General features: G+C 39.1%; 2 protein-coding genes across 2 annotated transcripts in view; one reads left to right on the plus strand and one right to left on the minus strand.

Annotated features, from left to right (window-relative positions):
• FLRT3 (fibronectin leucine rich transmembrane protein 3) overlaps positions 1-4,293 on the plus strand; it is a 5,504-nt gene extending 1,211 nt beyond the window's left edge. Inside the window, exon 2 of the mRNA XM_018554268.1 lies at positions 1,935-4,293. Coding sequence (XP_018409770.1) covers positions 1,962-3,911 — 1,950 coding nt within the window. The 5' untranslated portion in view covers positions 1,935-1,961 and the 3' untranslated portion in view covers positions 3,912-4,293. The remainder of the gene's footprint in view (positions 1-1,934) is intronic.
• Positions 1-17,767, minus strand: part of MACROD2 (MACRO domain containing 2) — a 1,661,433-nt gene that overhangs the window by 1,285,874 nt on the left and 357,792 nt on the right. The window lies entirely within an intron of this gene.

Consider the following 17,767-nt stretch of genomic DNA (forward strand, 5'->3'; position numbering starts at 1 on the left):
GGGGGGGGTTTGGGATTGCAAAATGTTGATTCACTAATGATGGTACAGAGATAACTTTGTGCAGCAAGTTGAAGCCTATGAACCATATCATAAGTGATTCTGTAGCAGAAGTTTGCAGCAGCTACAAATCTCGCTAATTATCTATGGCGATAAGTAGTTTGGCTTCAAACTTTCTGCTATTGCTGACTCTAGTAGATGTGTATGAAGTTTGTAATTGCTGATGTGACTTGATTGTTTCATGCTACAGTGAATAACATGGGTAGCCATTGAGTTTGGCAGTTTTGTGTACAATTTCAAACGCTGCTTAAAGTGAATTGCTCAACAACTAAGTAATAAAACCGCAGAAAAGGGTATGTCATAGCCCTTTCATGGACTAGAATTTATTGTCTCTGTCACCGAAAGCATTGGAAGAGTTTTGTTGATACAAATCACTGCTTTCAAAAAATCCCTTAGATGACATAGCCCTGTGGGTTGCTTTGCCAATGTGCACTGAACAGTAGATGTATTTGTGAGATGAATACAGATTTGTGCTAAAGGAACTAATAGAAGCCCGCCCTCATATATGGGACCTGGAAGCTTTTGGTAACTAGGTTTTGCCTGCTCCCAGTTTTATTTTACTTGACGTCCAGGTGTGATATTTTCAATAGGCAACAGAAACATAACAGTAAAATTCTCCAGTCTTAGTAGAAATGATTTGGCTCCATCTGAAGCATTTTAGTTATAGTAATTTTACCAAATGCATACATTTTATAGCTACTAATACATCAATCCATAACATATTGTTGTTCAATATATTATATCTCCCCTTAGTACTTTACAAAACAATCAGGATACGTCACAGGACCAAGGCCTAAAATATGTTTTATATGCTATCTATACCAAAATATTCAAATTGAATTTGTAACCTAATTATTCATCAATGTCATCATTATGTGTATTTTATAGTCTATAAATGTCCTCACATATCGGTTTACAATTTTGTGAATTGTCTTAAAACAAATCTATCTTCAGGCAAATCATAGAACACTCACGGACAGTGCCCTCATCTTACTTATTTCCACAGAAGGCAGACACTACTTTTGTTCATCATTCAGGGTCATGTGTATTTCCTGAACTAAGATATTGTATCAAAGCTGACCCAGTTATGTAAATTTTAAATATATTGCAGTAGCCATTATGTTCTTAGATAGGTGTAGGGCATGCTGTCTCAAACAGATCAGCCCCTTGCTGCTGCCTTTGTAAACTTGAAAGATTCCAGAAAATTAAGGTTGCCACTGCATAAGCCCAATAACTGCTTTGTTAGGATACAATGTACATTTATAAGAAATAATATTGTTGCTATACATAACATTGACACACAAATCCATCCACAACTCTGCTTCAGGCTACATCAACATCCTAGTCTAAAAATATAACCCAAACTGTGCTCTTTGCTCCTCCTAGAACCCCCTGCTAGCTAGCTCCGTCACCACCTCCTCCCATGCTCACCTCCAAGACTTCTCCAGAGCCTCTACCATCCTTTGGAACTAACTACTCCAATCTGTCCACTTATCTCCTACTCTGTCTGCCAGTAGGTGATCCCTGAAAACTCTTCAGGGAAGCCTATCCCAATTCTACCTAAAAAACAAAACTTGTACTTGCTCCATCAGCTCATCCCCTCACAGCTATTATGTTTTGTATTGCTTGCCCCTCTCTTTTATAGTGTAAACAAACAGGACCCTGTTGTTTTGCAACTGTACAGTCTCCCGTTATTTTGTAAAGCACTGCAAAAAACTGTTGGCTCTAAAGAAAAACCTGGATAATAATAATTGTGGAATGTCCTATTCAAGCAGGATTGTAGAGACGCTTACAGTTCCTATTTAGGAAATGGTAGAACAACTCAATTGATGAGATTTATTTCACAGATGTTTATTTATTTTTTCTTACTCTTACAGGTATTGATTGCTTCATCCCTTACGACCATGAGTGCAGAAGCGTGGAACTTTCTTCTTGTCTGGACTCCGATTTTACTCTTACTTCGAATGGCCCCACAATATGTCAGTGCCAAATCTTGCCCATCACTATGTCGCTGTGATGGAGGTTTCATTTATTGCAATGATAGGGAGTTGACGTCTATTCCTTCAGGGATACCAGAGGATGCTACAACTCTCTACCTTCAAAATAATCAGATCAACAATGCTGGGATACCATCTGACCTGAGAGGCTTGGAAAAAGTGGAAAGGATCTACCTTTACCGGAACAGTTTAGATGAATTTCCAATGAATCTCCCAAAAAATGTTAAAGAACTGCATCTGCAGGAAAATAATATACGGACTATAACTTATGATGCACTTTCACAGATTCCTGCGATTGAGGAGCTGCATCTAGATGATAATTCTGTGTCTGCCGTTAGCATCGAGGATGGGTCATTTCGAGACAACATTTTCCTCCGTCTTCTGTTCCTTTCCCGAAATCACCTAAGCACAATACCATGGGGTCTGCCTCGAACAATTGAAGAGTTACGTTTGGATGATAATCGAATTTCCACTATTGCAGAGATCTCTTTGCAGGACCTCACAAATCTAAAACGTCTTGTTTTGGATGGAAATCTCTTAACCAATAGTGGCCTTGGGGAAAGGGTCTTTATGAACTTGGTCAATCTGACAGAGCTGTCATTGATTCGAAATTCACTGCTCTCTCCACCTGCAAACCTGCCAGGCACAAACTTGAGAAAGCTTTACCTTCAAGAGAATCATATGAATTATGTGCCACCAAATGCTTTTGCTGACCTTACCCAACTTTATCGACTTGACATGTCAACCAACAATCTGACATCTTTACCTCAGGGTATTTTTGATGACTTGGATAATTTGACCCAGTTATTTCTACGAAACAATCCTTGGTATTGTGGCTGCAAAATGAAATGGGTACGTGACTGGCTTCAGTCTTTGCCTTCCAAAGTTAATGTCCGTGGGCTGATGTGCCAAGCACCGGAGCGCGTTAGAGGAATGACTATCAAAGACCTTAACAAAGAATTATTTGATTGTAAAGACAGATTTGATACAAATCTAATACAAATAACAACGACAACTATGTTAAACACTTTGCTGCCAGCACAAGGTCAGCGGCCAGTATCTGTGACTAAACAGCCGGAGATAAGGCCGCCTGATCTCAACAAAATCTACCGAACCACCCCAATACCAGTGAGGAAAATTATCACAATAAACGTAAAAGCTGTCACTGTTGAGACCATCCACATTTCCTGGAAAATTGCTCTACCAATGAAGTCACTAAGACTAAGCTGGCAGTTGGGACACAGCCCAGTTTTTGGATCTATTACAGAAACGATTGTGACAGGTGACAGAACGGAATATTTGCTCACAGCACTTGAGCCAGAGTCACCATACCGCATTTGTATGGTTCCCATGGAAACCGGAAACTTCTTTTTATTGGATGAAACGCCTGTTTGTATCGAAACAGAGACTGCTCCACTTAAAATGTATAACCCCACCACAACATTAAACAGAGAGCAGGAGAAGGAGCCTTATAAAAACTCCAATTTGCCTCTAGCAGCTATCATAGGTGGTGCAGTGGCTCTAGTGGCAATCACACTCCTTGCTTTGGTTTGTTGGTATGTCCATCGGAATGGATCCTTGTTTTCCAGGAACTGTGCTTACAGCAAAGGCCGGAGAAGAAAAGATGATTATGCGGAGGCAGGGACTAAGAAAGACAACTCCATTTTAGAAATTCGGGAGACCTCTTTTCAGATGATACCAATAAATAGCGATCCAATGACCAAGGAGGAGTTTATATTACACACTATATTTCCATCCAATGGAGTAACCTTGTACAAAACCAGTCACAGTGAAAGCAGCAGTAACAGAAGCTATAGAGACAGTGGTATTCCAGATTCTGACCATTCACATTCATGATTAAAGGCACAACATTTTTTATAGAGACTAAAATGAGTGAATGGGATTCACTGTTCTACTGCGAAACACTGGATTTAAAAAATGACACTAAGACTTTGAAGGAGCAATGTACTGTACATTTGCCATATAATTTATATTTAAGACCTTTTTTTATTAAAAGTTTCAAAATTTCGGGTTGCTGCTACAATTAAATGTAGTTTGTTGCCTGACCACAATTCTCTATTTTAGTATTTTTTGTAATTTGTACTGTATTTTCCTTGCTAATATTGAAGTTACAGACCATTTAACTCTTCTTTTGTGTTCTACTGAGTAAACTGACTTGTTGACTGTGAAAGTGAATTTTTCTTTTTTTATTTTTCCTGCTGTGTTGAACAATCCAGGATTTTTGGTATTTTTTTTTTCTGACCTTTTGTAGTATAAGCACAGGCCGGTTTTACATATCATTCTAAACACGGTATAAATAAAATGTAGCTACAAAACAAAATAAAGAAAACAACAGTATTGATGGGTCTGTAAAAAAACAAAAACTGTATACAACATTACTCAATAAACAAACAAAAACCCTATGCTTGTAGTAATGGGCATTAATGTACCAAAAGACGCGCTTACAAACAGTCTTCTGCCCCATAGCACAAATAAATTCCCATATATTTTCCAGTCTATTACAATTACAGTTAAACCTGAAACTAGATCTGTGTTTAGATATACATTCCTTGCTTAATATAATCCTTAGGAGACTGAGTAAAATATAGCTCAAAATTATTTTACTTTCCAACCAAAAAAGATAATTTGTGTCAAAGTAAAATCATATAGTATGATTAGCTGTTTTAGTCATTTAAATGTAAAATGTCTAAATATTTATTTACTTAAAACATTTATTTGCACTCAATGTTTTACATTTTATAAAGTGTATCCCCAAAAAACAAAATATTTACCTAGAACATCCTAAAATATAGCTGCCAACAAATTCATAGTGCCCATTACTACATCATACTATATATGTATAATTTTTAAAATATCCATCATGTTATATTGCCTTTCCGTTAATTTAATATTTAAGAGAAATACACTTTTGTTGCCATACTGCCCCCTCCTATTGTATGTTTGTTTTTTTTGGTTCTTTTTTTATTTCAAATAAATGCCAAGGTGCATTGTATGCTCCATTGGTCAGTATTGTATGTGCCTTGATCCAATGCTACATGTATTCAGCTTTTTTTTTTCTTTTTCAGTGACAATTTTTCATACTTGCAGACTATGAAAAATATTGAACTTATTGCTGAATAAAATGAAGAAATACATGAGGATTCTTGATATGGTTTATTGAGAAAGAACATAACAGAATTTGCTGTGCTTCTTAAACATTTGCAAACCATTATTAGGAAACATAATCAGGAGCAATTATTGGCAGCTTTCTATTGCTTCTTTGTTTGGTGAAGTCCTATCATTTTGTATCTGCAATTTTCACCACTGGGCTATCAAAAGTATTAAGTGACATGCAACCTTAGAATTAAAAACATTCTAGCAGAAGGCAAGCGAGCCACAAATAAGTCCCAGAGGATTGAACAAGCACCCAACTGTCTAAACATCACTTGTGTTTAGGCATTAGAGTTAAGTTTGTCTAGTTAAGCCAGATGAGGATCGACTGCCCTCTAAAATTAGCCTCATTTATGACTCTTAAAGAAAGACCATTCTTTATTTTGCCTGTATAGGGCAAGGGGGTGTTCTTAAAATGATGTTGACATACATTTAGTACAAATTTCCTGTTTCATTATAGATTGCCACCACTAGTGATGGAAACCTACTATATAGTGAGCTACCACAAAAAGAACGGCTTTTGCTTTTCATAGCAATATCTTGTACTTAGTTTTTAAATAGTTTATTTTATATGTTTCATTTTTTATTATTATTTATACAGAACCAGAATATTTTTCAGTGTTTTACAGAGAACACTGATTTATTTATATCGCTTCCTGGGTCCAAAACGTTTATGGTATTAGGTACCCCTATCGGCCAATTCTGATGGAAGCTAATGAGGTATATGTCAACCTTAAATATAAAGTACTCTTGTTTGCTTCCTTAGATAAAATAAATGGCATATTTCATAGTTTCTGTGTTTTGAGAAATAAAAATAAATGTCTGGTGATCTTGCCAGCATTAGTGTAGGCCTGATAATGCTAACCACAGGCTGCAAATCCCAGGGTAGTGTTGTCATCATGCTTGCTCACAACCTACAAAACACTTCACTAATGCACTAGGTGCCTGCAGTGCCGCTATCAGCCTGTCAGAGTTCAGGCTGGCACGCCCCCTCTCCTGCCCTGAAGAATTTTATTGCAAGCAGCTCATGTTCCGAGTCATGATGTCCACAGTTCAGATTGTATGTGTTTTGTGGTTTACACCCCCCTTCCTCCCCTCCCCCTAAAGTGGACACTACCAATCCCTTGGACATTGTGGCTACTTGAAACCTCTGGTATAAAGAATTGAAAGCGGTATTTGAGATACTTTTTGTGGGGAATAATACAGGCATTTTGTGAGATATTAAAGCCTGCACTCAGCATAGCATAGTTTAACATAGAAGCATGTTTCTGGGTTGTGAGAAGAAGCCACTCAAAAGAAACACATGCAAATCTGTTGAATGATATACCCCATGTAAACTGGTTTTGGTGGGCCTTAAACAGGTACCCTAGCGCTCCAAGAGAATACATGAAACTGCTTAGTCACTGTATATTTTTAGGCTGTATATTTTTAGGCTGGCGTAATTAAACTTATTTAAACACTAGAGATAAGAGCTTACAAAGAAATTTCTATAAGGTGATTACAATTTAACAAACTGTAATTTTTTACAGTGCATGGCTGGTTTTGCACCTGTTGCCAAAACATAGTTCAGCTAAAAATGGTGAATGAATATTGAGTTCAAGGTTCTTGTAGTACTGAGCAATTTGCTTACACTACCTGATGGTCACTTGAAATCATCACAGGCAGACTGATCTTAGATACGGAAATCTAAACAATTCTGCCATTAAGGTGCCACATCTATGCCATTAAGGTGCCACATCTAAAAGAAGATCATGCAGATGAAAAGAGCAATGATATAAGAATGACCACATAAGTTGACATGTGACTGTACAAATTCTAACATAATTGTCATTCAGTGACCTATGGTTGGTGATATGTTTACCTTCATCTAAAGCAGGGTTCCTAAGAAGGAATGTGAGATATGTCTGTTAGGGGAGCAAGGATGCTGTCCCCCGTTAGGTTCACCGTTTAGGGGTGGAGAATTGAGACTTCATTTTGTGGCTTGCTACATTAAGCAATTGACAGCTGGAGCCAGTACACCACTACAAGTATCTGTTTGTTGGTAGCTAGGGGTGAAGTTACCACGTAGAGGAAGAGAAAATGGTATATGTACATTCATGCACCATTCCCTCTACTTATATAATGTGGTGTTGGTAGGCATGTGTCTAAAGTTTGGTTGTCTGCCAAAGTAAAATCTCCCATGAATGTTTTTATGTATATAATCTTGGTAAGCCTATGTTGTTATTTTTTTCAGTAATTATATGATATGTGTGCATCACATCTTATCCTTACAGATAACCATGAGAAAGGTATTTTTCTTTCATTAAATAGGAATAGGTGTGTAAAAACTGCCTGGTGGTTTAAAAGCGGTGCAAATGAGTAAAAGGGGTAACAAATATGGATGACTAATGTGTCTCAATACATTCCTCTTTGTAAGGAAAGCATATGACTGCTGTGGCTGACCACATTTCACTTGAATACCTATTCCCCAGCATAGTACATGTTATGTGAACACATAGGTTGTGGAATATTGTGTCAACTATTAAAGAGATCCTGTGCTTTGTGGCAAATCAAAAGGTTTGTTTTAATCTCCCACCCCTCCCTAGCATATACTTAGATTCCCCTTTCTTCCCCACAGCTTTGTTCAGCACAAGGACCTAAAGGAAATGCCTAGTGAATGGAGGAGCATGAAACTCATTCCATGGGGCAGCACTGGGCAAATCATCACCGTCGCACAGGGAATCCATAGCTCTGTGTAACCTATTACAACGTCAAGCTTACACAACACTTTCCTTTTCCTCCTGCTGGCTAAATGGAGCAGAAGAGTAAAGGAAAGTGAATCTTTTACTTTGTCCTGCATAGGCAAAGCGCAGGTTCATCATAAAGATCTGGCCACCCAAATTTCAGGTCCTGTGATTGAATGTCATGATCTATGGGCAAACTTAGGTTTTACATTTTACTCTGCATATAATTCTGGGTGAAGTAGATTCACCTAATTTAGCTGCTGTGTTTTAAGACTACTGCACTTATACTCCACAGAGAATGCTTGATTTGACTGTGATCTTACAGAAATGCAGTGGGTATTATATCTCATTAATGCCTAATAGCATATTTGGAACACAATTTTTATAGCCTAACATTTAAAGGTACAGCAGTAACCCAGCGCATTTTGTTATGATTTATCATACTCAAAGATGTCGGCGAAAGTGGCTGCACAGTTCAGGTTATGCTATTAGTTCGGAGTAAAGTACTCTCTTTGTGGTCATGTTGCCTATTTTGTCTAACAACCATAGAATAGTCACTTTACTGCTTGGTTCTTTTGGAAATGTTTAATGAGGTGTAAGTCTACAGTGAAACAATACAGGAAGTTAAGGGTCTGCTTTGCATCAAATTTACCATCTGTGTGGAACTGTTAATAAAAAATACAAATTCTGCTACTTGAGTTTAGAAAGTTTCCACTTTTGTATTGCTCCTTCCACAAAAACCTGGGTAAGTCCCCATATATAAAAGGTGCTGCTGTCACCTAGTGAATCGACAGAGTGTTACATTGTATCCCAACGCAGGCTGATGAAAAGAGAAATGATTAAAGGCAGATATGGGGGATCTGAAGTTACAATCTAAAATCTGCATTTGCTGCACAATAAGGTATGCCTGAAGTCTGCCAAGTAAATGCGTAGGAGACATTTTGTTATTAAAGTGTGTGTGTGCATATATAAAGCAATACTGGATCATAGTCCATCATGTATGCTTCCCAGATGCCAGCACAAGCGATGGCAAAGTGTTCCGGTTTAAATTCTATGACTTAGAAACTGTATTTGCAGAGAGCATAGAGCTGAGCATAAATGTGGGTGTTGTCTCTGGTTCTTAAGAGTTAAAGCGATGTTATTTGAAGCTTGTGGTTGTTTAGGACTATGGCTACAGTTACCTATGGTTCTCAGTGCAGTACTGGAAGACAGGACAAATCTCAATAGCCAAACAGCCAGTGTCCAACTGCTTGTCTGCACAGTTTAGTCAAGTCAACAGTCAAGCTACCGGAGCCCTTTATATCCCAAACTAAAATTAAAAAGTCAAGCACCCGGTATGCTATAAATATGGTAGATGGACCCGAAATGTTTTTTAAAAAAACATTCTGTTGTCAATGGAAGCAGAAGTACCTAGGATTCTAAAAAAATGTCTACCTGTCCATGGTCAGACAGAGTCCTAAACGGCAACTTAATTTATCCAGTACAATCTCCATTAAACCCTTGCTTTGTAGCCCAGACTTGATAACTTTAAGTGAACCTGCATCAACCATAAACTTTTTCCTAAGTGTGCGCCGCCCTCAGTAATCCTTGGAGCCAGATTTTGTAGCATGTCCCCTGCCATTCTATAATGTACTGTGGGTTCAGTGATCAATAGAAAGGCAACCTTTTAGATTGTAAGCCCTCAGGGACAGGGCCCTTCTTACCATCTTGTCTTGAATTGTATTGTGATGTAATGTCTGCCCTATATTGTAAAGCGCTGCACAAACTGAAGGGGTCCATCAGCACATGCAAAATTCTTTACAGATTTAAAAGGAATGTAGGTATCTTGGGGTACCCACTCTCCTAATCTGCTTTTAGTTGGATAGGTTAGGGGATGGCAAAGGTTCACTTTAAAAGACAACTATGGCCAAACCTTTTTTTTTTGGCCAAAGTTCTCTATAGAGTTACAGGAGGACATTTACCAATGTCCTCCTGTGACCCAAAACTCATGCACTGCAGCTGGGATGGATCCCGACAATATTGCTGGGATTCACCCTGCTACGTGATTGACAGGTGGCTCTGCCCCTCCCCATCTGTCCTTCCAGTCAGCGCTGGAGGAACAGAGAGGGGAGGGGGGAATGCCTGCGGGGAGAAGACCGTGAACTGAGTGATCAGCGGTATGCGATTGCTCAGTTCTCGATCTATAGAGCTGACGTGCGACAGCTGCACTGTCACACGTTGGCACTATTGAGATGAGTGTATTCTACTCATCCCCTAATTCTCCTTTAAGCCACCATAAAGTAGTAGCAAAGTTTGACTGGCACATCATGAACATCATGTATCTTATAACACATATACCTAGTTCCATATGTCTCAAAAACATTGGTGTGAAGCTAATAAGGACTTGGAAGAATAATGTATACATATGTTTTCTATATCTTTTTTGATACTTTTATATACATTCCTTTTGATCAGAGCAGTAGCACCCAGTGTTCTAAAACCTGGTTTTACCATGGTGTGAAGGGTTCTGAGCAGAGCTTTGTCACAGAGGTGATTTAAGAATAAGAAAATTTTGATTGCACTAATTCTAAAAAGCAGTAATATAACATCAACACTGTGCATATTGCTGCTGATTTCATGTAGAGAAGCAAAGTGAAGCTGATATAAGCAGACACCTCCATCGTATAAGTGTTATTATCAATAGCATATATAGCAGCTTGCTCCGAGTAATTGCTACCATTCATAGAGCGCTTCCCTGCAGCATACTGACACAGATTAGAAAAATGAGATCTTTTCACATATTGTGTGCTCCCAACCTCCGAATAGCGGGCACAGAACATTTTTTGGCAGCCTTATTGTGCTTCTTACACGATTTCTGGCAGAAGAGTCTTCTTATTACTTAAACATATGTGGCTCAAACTGTCTTTAATAACAAGGAGAAGGCTTGTCTTTTTATTGAAATGTACTTTTTATAACTTTTGTTATGTTTGCACTCTTTTCTTCCTCTTGGCTTACATTTCATGCAAAAATATTCAGCATCCCCAGAACCCACAAGTCTTGTGACTCATTTCAAGTCTATTCACCGAGAACAGGGACATACTTTCACATAAATCGCATAGTTAGTGTGTATTGTTTTACAACACTACACGCCAAGTGCAAAACCACGTGGAATTGGTGGAGAAGGGGAGGGTGCCTCCATAGTTATGCCTTTGGCATGCTAAACAATAAGAAAGAGAATCTTTTTATTTCAGATTTTCAGAATACAGCAAAAACAAAAGAATGCAAGGCAGAAACCTTTGTTGTTGTAACAATGCCAGACCTTTCTGTTCCACGTCTTGGTTATTTGCGGAGTAGCAATACAGCAAATTATTTTATGTCTGGATAAAAAAAGAATTTTGGGCTAAGACTTTATAATGAATGGCTTGTGTACACCATGCTTTGCCTCTGGTATATACACCAAGTTCATTTGAAGCTCCATCGGCCTTGATATAGAGCTCCTTGACTTCTTGTTTTCAGCATTCAGTGTGTTTGAATATGTTATCCGGTATATGTTATGTTAGGTATAAGAATATGAAATGTTTGAACAAAGTTCAAAATTCATTGCTCAGGGGTGAGTTAATCCCACGGGCTTCTTTTCAGTTATCTATGATGAATCTGATTTTATGTGTAGAAGTCCTGAGTGGCAAATTATAATGTATTTTCACTAAGCACATATAAATTATTACCATATAAGCACACAAGTTATTATAGCCTTGAGCTAAAGTAACTTTGATTTGACTATTGCTTTCTTCGTACACTTGACGTTGCTCATTATTGTCTACATATACTGATTTATAGATTCTACCTCTAGTGGTTATCTGTAAAATTACTGAACTCGCTGAGCCTCTCAAAAGCAGCTATTAGGACAAAATATCAGCTACATGCAAAATGCAACGAGTTAAAGAGCATCTGCCCTTTGCCCATGTAGAACAAAGCAAAAGGTTTACTTGATTGCCCCATGCTGCTTATATTCACCTTCCTTACATTCCTACGCTCCCCGTTCACCAGCCAAAGAGAAGTAAAAAAAAGGTCCTAAAGCCCTGTGTAAATTCAAAGTCAATCTTGTTAGAGCTTAGTTAGGGATAAGGATCCTCTTCCTGCCCCCAGGTAAGAGCAATCAGGCCTGCATGCTAAGAGACCTTGCACTGTACTGTGGGAGAAGAAGACAGTTACATGTTCCCCCATTGGTGAAACTGCCCTGCATGAAGCAGAAGGGAACTTTTGTGACATCTGTGTCCGTTCAGTTTTTTTCCTCCATCTTGCAGTGGAGGAAAAACTGAGCTGTACGGACCCTTGTTCAGTCTATTGGCGATTCGATGTAAGCAGATCCATTGATATCTGCCCGTCCACACTGTAACATTGGGCTTCCGATCAGATCCACCTGAAAAACTGACAGGCGGACCTGATAGGATTAGCCGTGTGAAAGGGGCTTAAGTCTTGTGTTTCAACTTCCTTTAACAGACCAAATTTGCCAGCAAAAGAGGCAAATAGAGGGCTTAGAGAAACTATTTAAAGCTAAAAGGGGTGCTTACAGTGTAGAGCTGTTATTCATTTATATGAAACCTTTATCCCCAAAGCAAAAAAAACTGTTGCTCTAACTTCTTAAAATGCTTTAGCTGGAATTCAGATTTAATTTGTTAGACAAGTCTACTAATGGAGCTAACGCTACACTTTCCACAGGGTGACAATGTTGCTGTCCAAGGGTGACTTTGTGCTCCCGCATAGAGTGGAGCCACCTTAAAACTGGAAGTGTGTTACTAGCCGGATTACAAAGTGAAACTAAAGGGGGAAAGAACGAATGTAGCCGCCTCATTTAGGCTGAGTTCAAGCGACTGAGCTGGCGAGCGGTTTTCGTTTGCGCGACTGTTCCTTGAAAACCGCGCAATTATTGTGCGGTTTTCAAAGCATAGAGATGTCTATGGGACCCAAACCGCGTGACAACTGCCAGAAAATAGCTCCTGTATCATTTTGCGCGACAGGCGATTTTGTCCACGCGACAAACCGCAAAGATGTGAACAGCCTCTATTAACTTTAATGCAAATCTGTGTTTTGCACAATATCGCGTGACTCAAACTGCCCGATAAATTGCCTAGGTGTGCACCAGCCCTCAAGGATTGGTAGTCTTCAATGTATAACATTTTTGTTTTAGAGTTTAGATACGCTTTAATGGAGAACTATGAGGTGAGTGATTTTCACCTCATAGTTCTAGCCGACCTGTGACAATGAGACTGTCACAGGTCGGCTTAGTAGAACGGGAAGTGAGCGAACACATAGCAGGGTTCGCTCACTTCTCGATCCTGTCACAGCTATCTGCCGTGACAGGGGAGTGGCTGGATTCCCCGCTCCGATCCTCCAGCGCTGACTGGCGTAACGGACAGGGGAGGGGGCAGATAGGCAGAGCCAGCTGTCGCTCACGCAGCTGGGCGGATCCAGACATAATTGTCGGGATCCGCTTCAGCTGCGGTGTCTCAGTATAGCTGTAGCTTGCGGTATACTGAGCTTAGGGTGATGGGAGGATGCTAGTTTGTGCCCTCCCGTTACCCTAAGGAGAACTATGGGGAAAAGCCCTAACCCCATAGTTCTCCTTTAACTAGTTGATTAAAAATCCCCAAAGCTATATTTTTTTTAATCAGAAAATATTTAGATTTAACAAATTGTATTTTTGATTTTTATGTCCTTGAAAAATGTTTAACTGAATGCTACATTCAACAAGAAATAAAACAAAACCGTTACTGGCCTACACAAATAATATAATTTCCAAAATTCCTACCAAAGTAAAAAAAAATGAAACTGTTTCCAAGTAAAAAATAATAAATACAGCTATGTTACAGTATAGATAGAAAATAAATATGTGCACTCATTTTAGTTGCCTAAACGTATTAAATCTCTAATGTGTTAAGGTTAGTCTTCACAAAACTGATATTTTAGCCACAGAAGTCACCCTCTGGTTTCTTATATGTCTTGGATCCTCAAACAGAGAAATCATCTAATTTTCTCAATCTTAAAGTAGAATTTCAGCCAGCACTTTTCATAGATATGGACAGAGTGGGTAAAGGTCAAAACTCTGTCAGATTTGTATTGCCATCGTAGTACCTTTTGGGGAGAATTACCCTTACACCCTGTCCTGATGGCAGCTGTCAGCAGAAGAGAAAGTAAAGGAAAATTAAAAATCGAAGTTGACATGGATATAAAATCTTGTTAATATATACAGTATATATATAACATCTTCCAATTGAGACAACTGTCTCCTGTCAACACAGGCATTATCCTCTAACTGGGGGAAACTTGCAATCTCTTCTGTCCATGAAACATGAAAAGAATAAAATCTCCCCAATGAGAAAACAGACAAAAATAAAAACCTGACGGAGAAACTAACCCTTACCAATGCTGGCTAGAGTTCCACTTTACCTTTGTTCGGGCCCATTCACACTAGCCTGCCTGCTAATTTGCTCTGTTTTAGCCAATGGGCTACTGTGTTCTGACAGGTCAAGTGTTAGTCGCAATTTTTTGTTACACGATATCAGCGGAACTGTTCATCACACCCATTTCAGTAAAACATACATGCACATATATACAAGTTAATATTAGTGCACACAAACACAATATAATATTTTTGTTTGTAAAATATAAAATAAAAGGTTGCTTTTAAATAAATAGATACCAGACATGTCAAACCTCAAAACTTTGCACTACCCAAAATTGTACAAGGCTAACACTTTAAAGGTCTGCACAGGACATCAATTTAAAGTTAAGATTGAATTATGGTCATAGAATTTTTGCTACCTGTTAAAATTCACTACTTGGTTGCAAGGAGTCTAATATCTTAGACCTAATTGGCAGTTTTTTTCTCTACAACTACTTCTAGGGACTCCAAATGATTAGAGATGACATTATTGGTTTATAAAGGAAGCCTCCTTTGGATCACAGAACAGCAAGATGGCAACTGGGCCAGTCATGCTCCTCTATCTATAGGCAGTTTTTATGTTTACCACACTGTGATAGCCAAAGTTGGCCATATCACAGCGCTATAAATTAAATCTGGCTCTACCTCTTCAGAAGAAGAAAGGTTTTGTTTGCATTAAAACAATTAGGAATGTCCCGATACAGGGCATTTTCACGAGTACTTGTACTCATAAAAAATGCCCCTTTAAATTCTTCCATAGATTTGGCTGCCGGTGGTCCTGTACTTAACAAGGACCTCAGGCACCTGTCTTTGAAAGTGCCTGTTGGGTTGTACATTGTCCCCCTACTTCCCAGGGCCGGCATAGCAAAGGACAGCCCCATGCCCGCCAGTACAGCCCCGGAGCCGGCACGACCCCGATGCCCACCCGTTCAGCAGGACACACACTCGTTCAGCCCGGCAGCCACCTGCAAAGCCCAGCACGAGCCCTGGAGAGACCCAAACACAGTCCTGGTGACATCTGTACACAGCCCTGGTGATATTTGTACGTAGCCTTGGTGAGATCGTATGCAGCCTTAGTGAGACCTGTACGCAGCCATAGGGAAAACTGCCCTAAAATTATTAGTCTGTATTGTTTTAGAACAAAATGTCACATGTCCCTTTAAGAAAACGTATATGTAATTGGTATCGGTGAGTACTTGAGGGAAAGTACTTGTACTTGGTTTTGAAAAAGTGCTATCAGGACATCCCTAAAAACAAAGCTTTGGGTTCTAAACTGCTTAAGAAGCTACAAGTTCCAGCATCAAATGTCTATATGATTCATTTTCTTTCTTAACAGCTCCTTGCAAGAGGAGTATAAAACACATGTTAATTAATTTGCAAAGAGGCCACATTGCAGACAGAATGCTAGGTACTAATCTTTTGACACACTTTTTATCTCCAAAATTATGTCCTACAATGTGGATGTTAGATGAAGGTGCCAAACATGAAGGAAACTTAATCACTAATATCAGCATTTAAACACATTCTAACATGAACAGACATGAGCCAGACACAGAGCTAGCACTTTGTGTTGTAATCTTCTTATAGAAAGCAGCAGAGAAATGCAAAGTGACCGTGATTGATAAGTGTTTTCAAGAAGCCAAATGTGTTTTCCTGTTCCAAAAGAAAGTTAATGAAAATGACCTGTATGGAAAAGATTAGTAATATGAAGATCAGAAAGAAAATGTATAAAAATAAAGGCAAGAGGCTGAACACAAATTGCTTATGGTTAGCCCTTTTGTGAGCTTTGGAGACAAGGCAAGGTTATAATAAAGTTTAAATGTTGAGCAAGTAAAGCTGATGGTTTCCTGTTTATATATCATTCTTTTTAATCCTGAATTTGTGTGGTGCTTTAAGGGCGATACCCGTAAAAAATGAATGTAGGGAGAAGGAAAAGTAGTAAGACAAACAGGGTTGCTCACAACAGGGTGAAGAGTTTGGAGAAGGCAGGAGAAGTGAGCAATCTAAGACAACATAGCTGAACTGGACTGTGAGCTGAATTGGAGAATTTTTCCAGATCAGCTAATAAGCCAGATAGATTGTTCACTTCTCCTAACCCTTCACCCTTTTGTGAATATCCCTGAAAATGTAAAAGTGGGCTGAAACACACAGCACCTGTCACAAAATTTAGCGGTTAAGATGTAACAGGTCTTCTTTATTGGTGGATTTGAGTGGCTGGCTCCAGGAATCCATCACTTTGCGGCTGGTGACAAAGGACAAGGCAGGCAGCTAAAAGCAGAACACAGCAGGTGTTTAGCCAAAAAGGCCATGTGTGCGAAAAGCTCAAGGGCAGACTTTGTGCGTGGCCCTCTTCAGGAGCAATCTGTGGAAAGTTCCTAAGCAACATTCTAAGCTATGTGTGTTATCTCTGACTTATCAGCTGTAGTCTGATTTGTTTGTTCTTCTTTGTGGTTTATGGGTAAAATCTGTCAGGTACCCTGCAACTGGTGTCTGCTTTAAATACTTAGCTGAAATACATACTGTATAAACAAGTTTACTAGGTTGTATTGAGATTGTAGTCCCTCACGGGAGGGAGCTTGGAGTGGTGGCTACTTTACAACACACACAGGGACCATGGGGAACAAAAGTAGCCACCCTCCAGAAGGAAGCACAGCGTCAGCATGAATTCAGAGATGATTTGAGGATCTACAGCCGAGTGATGCACACATAAGAAACATTTTTGTTAATGGTTAAAGGTACTTGAATGCATTTTTAAGATTTGACACCTGAGTTTAATGTCACTTTCACAAACACCCCAGACACAATTTACAATATACAGCTAAAAGTTTTGAAAAGGAAACCATTATCACATATCCACTTTGTGCTTTTTGTACAAAACAAGAACATTTCTAGACACAGTAAAAAAGGCTGAGATTTAAGTTACTTCTGGGTTTCCAAGAAGAAAGCATTTTTGGCAACATTTCTAGGCCAATGCATCCAAATTCATGTTCTACAACTTTCCACACATGCAAATGATTATCGCTGTAAAATACACGTCTTTGTATAACAGTGAAGTGCTCTGTCTTTCACTGCATTTTCCCCTAACATTATAATCTCTCTAGAACTAAGACGGATTAAGCTGCACAGAGCACCCCACTAACAGTGTGCTGGGAGCAAATTAGAAAATAAGACGGTCTGTCAGGACAGCTGCACAAGTGCCATGAAGAGGATCATTTAGAAGAGATATTCTTTTATTATGTCCTGGCGGGAATAAATTGCCGGAGTGAGGTCAGTGGCCTACATCTGAATAATCTCAGCAGTGAATGAACCCGTGGAGGTCAGGAAGACACTGAGACCCATAATCCTCTGGGGCTAGCAGGGCATCTCCGGTCCTCACAGTTAGGATCAGGCCAGAGGTT

This window comes from Nanorana parkeri, unplaced genomic scaffold (genome assembly GCF_000935625.1).
Source record: "Nanorana parkeri isolate BGI_ZX_2015 unplaced genomic scaffold, ASM93562v1 scaffold151, whole genome shotgun sequence".
NCBI lineage: Eukaryota > Metazoa > Chordata > Amphibia > Anura > Dicroglossidae > Nanorana > Nanorana parkeri.